Here is an 8,233-nt window from a genome sequence, read left to right on the forward strand (position 1 = left end):
ATAAAATTACTTTATGGATTATACGGGGGAGGCAGGGAGTATATAGAAATATGTATGGAAAGTGTGCTGTGGGCTCTAACAGCACATTTAAAAAGCTATATATGCGTTTTTGAGGTGATTGGTTCCCTTTAAGTTTTACCCCAGTGTTATAGTAAAATTATTATTAATGATAAACATAATAAAAATAATAAAAAAGTTTCTGATACTGACAGGACTGTAGGTAGAATAGCCTGAAAAATGAAGAGAAAGAACACAAACAGTGAGCCCTAATCTAGTCCCAACAGCTGACCCTGCCTACTTGCCACAACAGTCCTAGATAACTGTGGAAAACCATAGAAACTGTCCCTACTTGCAATAAGGTGATAATACGGATAGTCTAATAGCCAACATGGAGAACAGTTCTGTGAGACAGTTTATAGGAGGTCATGGGCCTGGTACAAGATGTGATTGGACCAGACACAGATACAGATATAATACAGGGTGAGTGGAAAGACCAGATGTCACTCATCAAAGCAAAAGAGAGGTTAAGTGGCCAGAGGGAACTAGCAGATAAGAGATAAGTGTGGTAAGAATTCAATCAGCAGAGCTCAAGAAATACAGCTGTGTTAAGACAAGTACAAATAAAACATAGAATGCAAATACATAATATAACTAAAGAGCACAGTCTCGGCCATTTACCACGAGCCGAGGACAGCGTCAAGTCCTGAACAGGCATGGACATAGCATAAAGATCTTTTTATCTGTGTGTCAGGAATGTGCAGTAGCCTGGTGTGAACTGGGCCTGGTTTGTTGTGACACACCCGACTGCTTTTCATCCAGCAATGCAGGAGTTAACCTGAGCTCTGCAGGATTTTAATGCTTCAGCTGAACCTGGTGCTGGGATCAGGGCTGGTCCATTCAGCTGCTGGACCTAGCCTCTGATCCTGGATAAATAACAGCTAGCTGCTCACTTCAATGCTGGCTATTTCAGTTCATACCTGGATCCCAGCTTCCCTGTGTCTACTCCTGTTATTCCCTTTCTAATTCCCTCTGACTGCTCGGCTTTTTATCCGACCTACCGCTTGACCTTTGACTATCCAATTGTATTGCTGATTTTGTACTGCATTGTCCGTGTGGTTTTGACTTGGCTCGTTTACCTTTCTCTATTGTGTTTGTCTGTCTGTCCCGTTTTGTGTCTCACTCATACAGCATAGGGAACGCCTTTGTGGTTGTCCATAGCCGCCTAGCGCCGATTGAGGCAAGTAGGTAGGGACAGTGGGTGGGTTCAGACTCAGGGCCAACTGACTTGTCGTGTCCGTACCATCCTGCCCTGACACTGTGTAGACAAATCCTTATTCTGTCAGCGTTCTGTGTGTGATCAACTGGGCAGAAGTCCCTACGGCTGCTCATCTTTTTTATGTTATTCAGCAGAATTCCCTACCAAAAAGATATAGTTCTATATTACATCCAGTTTTTGTGATGTTGAGTAAATCCAGTCAGCAGAGCCATTACTAACATCATGGTATAAATCCACATGAACCAGGGCAAAGTCTTTAGAAATGGTTAAAGTGTCCATGATCTTCAGCATCTACGACTTTGTTCTTTTAGGCCTCAAGGAGATAATTCTACTCTGTGGTCGTCCTTCTAATTTATTTCAGCTCAATGTTCTTATCCACCTTTAATTGTGTTTGTTGTATGGACAAAACAATCTCACCATCTTCATATATGACCTGGTGGAACCTTATGGTTAGAAGCTCGGCATTCCTCCCCAAGTTGGCCATAGACTTGCTCTCTGGATGTACCACCATCTCTCTGTCTTGATGTCTGACACAAGCATACTTATGCAGAGCTACGCTGTTATAGAGTTGGTAACTTTCCCCATAATGGCGTATGACAGATACCTGGCTGTTCTAAAACAGTTTCTGGCAGCAACATAGTGGCTATTCACGAAAAAAGAACGCACATTTATGCGATTCTTGACAAAGCTGTATGCTTTTTCAAATTCCGGGACCACAGCTTCTTTCTGTACAGGACACTGCATTTCGATGTTTAAGCCATCCAGCCAAAGGAGGAGGTGGAGGAGGTGTCTGATCTCTCTGACAGTGTTCTGGGCATAAGCCACTCTGGCCTCTTCGGGACAGCTGCACTCTCAGTATGGCTTGAAGGCCTCCATGGGACTGCTGCACACTTGCTATGGCTTGGCGGCCTCTCTGGGACTCCTGCGTCCTCAGGCATGATTGATGGCCTCTTTGGGACTACTGCACGGTTAGTATGGCTTGACAGCCTCTGTGGGACTGCTGCACCCTCAGGCACGCTTGGCGGCAGCTCTCGGTGAGCTGCATGCTTGACTTGAAGGCTATGGTGAAACTGCTGCATGCTCAATTTAACTTTACAGCCTCTCTGGGACAGCTGCACCCCCATAATGGCTTGACAGCCTCTTCTGCACAATCAGGCATGCTTGATGGCCTCTCTGGGACAGTTGCACACTCAGTATGACTTGAAGGCCTCAGTAGGACTGCTCCATGCTCAGGCACACTTGACGGCCTCTCTGGGACAGCTGCATGCTTACTATGGCTTGAGGACCTCTCTTAGACTTCTACATTCTAGTCACTTACTCTGGGCCCAGCTCAGCTTCCCATCTGCACTACACTGCCAAAACACAGGGATGTAGATGAAGTTTTGCATTGATGTTTAGCAGGCTTTTCTGGCACCGGTTTTGATACGTTTTTGTGTGTGTGTGTGTGTGTGTCGGGGGGGGGGGGGGGGGGGGGGGATGCCGCAAAACTGTATGCAAAAATGCTTGAAACAGTGCCCAAAAAAGCTTAGATGCTGCTATGGATGCCTGCACGCATGGGCCAGAAATGGTGATGTCAACACAACATTGCACACAAAGAGCATCAGTGAAATTAGAGGAGCCTGTCCACCACCAAAAACCTTTTAAGTTTTTAGCTGCTTTCGGTGAATTCATCCCAGGATGATGATAATAATAATATAATAATAATAATAATAATAATAATAATAATAATAATAATAATAATAATAATTAAATAAATCAATAAATTTTTTCTATAAATATTCTGTATTAATAAATAATAGACAAATCCTTATTCGACATAACCAACATACAGTTGTCATAATAATCCCTCAGGACCTCATCCCAATAAACAAAACTTCATGAGTAAAGATGTTAATAAGTCATTACTGATCTCATTAGTTACAGTCAGCGTTCTGTGTGTGATCCACTGGGCAGAAGTCCCTGACGGCTCCCGCTGCTCATCTGTCTTACGTTATTCAGGAGAATTCCCTACCGCCAATATAGTTCTATATAAGATTTAGATTTTTTTTAACGTTAAGAAAATTCATTCAGCAGAGCCATTACTAACATCACAGTGTAACTACATGAACTGGGTAGGTCTTTAGCGATGGTAAATGTGTCTTTGGTCTACAGCATCCAAGACTTTGTTCTTTTAGGACTCAAGGAGATGGAGCAGCTGAGATATCTCTACTCTGTGGTCGCCCTTCTAATATATTTTTGCTCAATATTCTTATCCACATTAATTGTGCATGTTGTATGGACAGAACAATCTCTCCATGAACCTATGTACATCTTCATATGTGGACTGGTGGGGAACGGTATGGTTGGCAGCTCCGCATTACTCCCCAAGTTGGCCATAGACTTGTTCTCTGGATGGACCACCATCTCTCTGTCTGTATGTCTGACACAAGCATTCTTTATTCAGAGCTACGCTGTCATAGAGATGGTAACCTTTACCATCATGGCGTATGATAGGTTCCTGGCTGTGGGTTTCCCATTGAGATACCACTCTCTGATGACCAATAGGATGGCTCTACAGTCCTTGGCTATTATCTGGTCAGTGATTTTATTAAGTGAGGTGGTAGTTGTCCTGTTGGTGGTCAGGTTAACAATATGTGGTAATGGCATCAATAATGTGTACTGTGAAACGACTTCTCTTACCAGGTTGGCTTGTGGCAGCACAGTCATCAATGACATTTTTGGGACTTCCTGGACCTTGCTGATATACGTAGGCTCCTTAATGATTGTCATCTACTGCTACATACGGACATTTCTTGTCTGCCTGAAGATCTCTATGGAAGCCTCCCAGAAAGCCATCCATACACTGGTGACCCACATAATCACATTCTCTACTTTCATAGCAGCTTCTTTATTTGTAGTTTTCAAGTATAGGATAAATGGTGGAACGCTATCTACCGTTACACACGTTATAATCTCAGTAGGCGGTCTGCTGGTCTCAGTCACCATCAACCCTCTGATCTATGGGATAAGGACCGAGGCTTTAAGGATGAAGATGATTCACACTTTGGGGCAAGTCATTCATCAGGAGACATTGGGTAAATCCAAGTAATTCTTGGTTTGGGTTGCCTAGGAACTGTTTTTATATTATTATGTGTGACTTGAAATTAACTAAAGTGTTCAATAACTCTGCCTTTATGTGATTTCTTTTGCTTTTCAAAAATGTTTTATTTCAAAGTGTTTTCCACTTTGAGTTTTCAGTACAGACCTATGTATCTTGTGGTTATAGATTACTATATACCCTGTGTATTCAGCTCCTGTACAGACCTATGTATCTTGTGGTTATAGATTACTATATACCCTGTGTATTCAGCTCCTGTACAGACCTATGTATCTTGTGGTTATAGATTACTATATACCCTGTGTATTCACCTCCTGTACAGACCTATGTATCTTGTGGTTATAGATTACTATATACCCTGTGTATTCAGCTCCTGTACAGACCTATGTATCTTGTGGTTATAGATTACTATATACCCTGTGTATTCAGCTCCTGTACAGACCTATGTATCTTGTGGTTATAGATTACTATATACCCTGTGTATTCAGCTCCTGTACAGACCTATGTATCTTGTGGTTATACATTACTATATACCCTGTGTATTCAGCTCCTGTACAGACCTATGTATCTTGTGGTTATAGATTACTATATACCCTGTGTATTCAGCTCCTGTACAGATCTATGTATCTTGTGGTTATAGATTACTATATACCCTGTGTATTCAGCTCCTGTACAGACCTATGTATCTTGTGGTTATAGATTACTATATACCCTGTGTATTCAGCTCCTGTACAGACCTATGTATCTTGTGGTTATAGATTACTATATACCCTGTGTATTCAGCTCCTTCCTGTTAATAATAGTGTTAGGGCCCTATTACACGGGATGACTATTGTGCGAAAAATCTTATATTGTTCAAATTTAAACTATAATCATTCTGTGTAATTGCAGGCAACAATCGAAAAATCGTTTGTGTGTCGTTGATCGTTGATTTAGATCGGAGGGTCCTATTACACGGAGTAATTTTTAACGATTAACGACTAATGATAGGCGATCGCAAACAAAATTTTTATTGTTAACCTGAAATCGTTTACCATATTACACAGAACGATGGTCGTTAGTTACGATCGTTACTACGATCGTTATTGCGATCGTTAGTATAATCGTTTAAATCCATCTGATCTCAGGGAAACAATGAACAATGTGCAATTACACTGAACGATTAGTGAAAAAATGCGGAACTTGAGCGAACGAACGTGGAATTACAGCGAACGATTAACAATGATTTTAGGTTCAGATTTAAATCAACGATCAACGACATACGAACGATTTTTTGATCATTGCCTGCAATTACACAGAACAATTATCGTTTAAATTCGAACGATATAACGTTTTCGCACCATAATCGTTCTGTGTAATAGGGCCCTGAACCTAAAATCATTGTTAATCAATCACTAATCGTTCGCTGTAATTCCACATTCGTTCGCTCAAGTTCCGCATTTGTTCACTAATCGTTCCGTGTAATTGCACATTGTTCATTGTTTTGCTGGGATCAGAAGGAATAAACGATCCTAGTAACAATCGCAATAACGATCGTAACTAACGACCATCGTTCTGTGTAATATGGTGAATGATTTTAGGTTAACGATAAACAATTTTGTTTGCGATCGTTTTATCATTAGTCGTTAATCTTTAAAAATCGCTCCGTGTAATAGGACCCTTATACTGGGCTAAAATTGCATTCATATTAGAGTCATTTTCTAAAGTGCTAGGTCCTAGTTTTCCTATTCTACATTGATTGGAAGCCACTTGATCCCCTCACCCTTTATTGGAGTGATTTGGTAACAGCAACTCAATACTAACCTCCAGTTCAAGATTAATTGCTTCATTGTTATTCCTTAAGAGTGCGTTCACACATACAGGATCTGCAGCAGATTTGATGGCGCAGATTTGAAGTTGCAGATTCAAATCAAATCTGCAGCTTCAAATCTGCGCCATCAAATCTGCTGCAGATCATGTCATGTGAATGCACCCTAAAGGGGTTGTCCAGTGAAAATCTTTTTCTTTCAAATCAACTGGTGTCAGAAAGTTATATAGATTAGTATTTTACTTCTATTAAAAAATCTCAAGTCTTCCCGTACTTATTAGCTGCTGTATGTCCTGCAGCAAATGTTTTATTTTCAGTCTGACACACTGCTCTGTGCTGACATCTCTGGCCAAGACAGGAACTGTCCAGAGCAGGAGAGGTTTTCTATGGGGATTCATAGAAAACCGAGACAGAGTTCCTGTCAGCAGAGATGTCAGCAGAGAGCACTGTGTCAGACTGAAAATAAAACATTTCCTGCAGGACATACAGCAGCTAATAAGTACGGGAAGACTTGAGATTTTTTAATAGAAGTAAAATACAAATCTATATAACTTTCTGACACCAGTTGATTTGAAAGAAAAAGATTTTCGCTGGACAACCCCTTGAATTCTTTGCCAACAATGTATCCAATGGAAATCGGTTTCTGACTGATGAGATTCTGACTAGTGAGACCCTGAATGATCACAACGATTGTGAACCCCCAATCATCTGGTTGAATGAAATGGCGATTGGGCTTGATAACTTTCTCTTCTTTGAGCTCCATTAACCTGAAGAATATTCATTAGGTCCATAGAGATAAAAAGAGTGGTAGAATATATCTCTCTCTGTATATAGAGATGTATATCTGACCGCCACTCCATCCAACCAAGTGGACTTGGGACCCCATTCTCATATTCAGTGGGGGTCCTACAGGTAGGTGAGTACCGGAGTATCTCAGATAGGCTGGAGGGTGTTGGGTGGTGAAGGAATCTGAACAATTGCTCTTTCTACTCTCCCTGATGGAAACCTGAGCCCACTCCACCAGATCCTCTGTAGCATTGCCCCAACTCAAACAAGATTATTTCTGTTGAGAACGTCTTAAACGTTTTTTTGCCTCAATATTTCTATAAGTAATTAGTCTTCTGAATTCTCTGGGTTTCTTAGTTTATACAATAAAGATTTCATGTTTCTAATTAAGTTATGTTCTATGTTGTTTTGTATTACTATCAGTGCCAGCCTTTATCTTTGCGGCTATACGTGCCATGTACATGTGAGTAAAATGAGTAGTCCTTTTCACCCGGATGCAGTAGTCTCCACACATCATTTAACTGCAATAAGTGAAGGGATCGTCTCATTCCATTTTCCTTATTGTATGAGAACAAGGAGTCCAGTTGTGGGTTCAGGGCTACATTCAAGTCGCCCCGAAGGACAATTTCTCCCTGAGTGAACTCTGTCAAAGCATCCAAAGCCTGAAAAAGCAATGCGTGCTGTCCATGGTTGGGAGCATAGATGTTAGCGATTGTGAATACTTGGCCCATAATAGGACAGCGCACAAAAAGGTACCGTGCCTCTGGGTCTTCCCTCGTCTCCAGAATGGTACAAGGTACGGATTTGTGAAAAAATATCGCTACACCTTCAGTCTTACCTAGGGCATTACTGCTATGGTACCATGTAGGGAAATACTCGTTTTTAAAAGCAGAGATCTGAGTGTTCAGAAAATACAGTTCCTGCACACATAGAATTTTAGTAGCCACTTTCTGCATTGAATATAAGATCTGTGACCTTTTTTCTGGAACATTGAAACCCTGTACATTCAGGGTAGATATTTTAAGTGATATCATGATCTAACACAATACACAAAATAGGATGGTGTTAAAAAAACAAAACAAAAAAAACAAAAGAGAGGACCGCGTTGGCAAAAGTAAAGGGGAGAAACAAAAACAGATACACAATCAAACTCAAATAGCTACACTTAAACAGAGGTAGCAAACAACTAAATGGCAACAACTAGTTGCTCTTCGGTAGTGGTTTACAACCAACTAACTACTATGGGGGGGGGGGGGGTACAAATTCC

At 41.0% G+C, this 8,233-nt stretch overlaps 1 protein-coding gene across 1 annotated transcript; it reads left to right on the forward strand.

Moving 5' to 3' along the window:
• The first annotated feature begins 3,401 nt into the window (after positions 1–3,401).
• LOC138794060 (olfactory receptor 52E8-like) lies at positions 3,402–4,364 on the forward strand. Its single transcript, XM_069972826.1, has one exon. It carries the CDS (start codon positions 3,402–3,404, stop codon positions 4,362–4,364), a length of 963 nt encoding a protein of 320 aa, XP_069828927.1.
• Positions 4,365–8,233: the final 3,869 nt, after the last annotated feature.

The sequence above is a fragment of the Dendropsophus ebraccatus genome, chromosome 5 (genome assembly GCF_027789765.1).
Source record: "Dendropsophus ebraccatus isolate aDenEbr1 chromosome 5, aDenEbr1.pat, whole genome shotgun sequence".
Taxonomy (NCBI): domain Eukaryota; kingdom Metazoa; phylum Chordata; class Amphibia; order Anura; family Hylidae; genus Dendropsophus; species Dendropsophus ebraccatus.

Bases quoted from the DNA above. Each gene is read 5' to 3' on its own strand.
- LOC138794060 (XM_069972826.1), top strand. From the start codon at position 3,402: ATGGTAAATGTGTCTTTGGTCTACAGCATCCAAGACTTTGTTCTTTTA.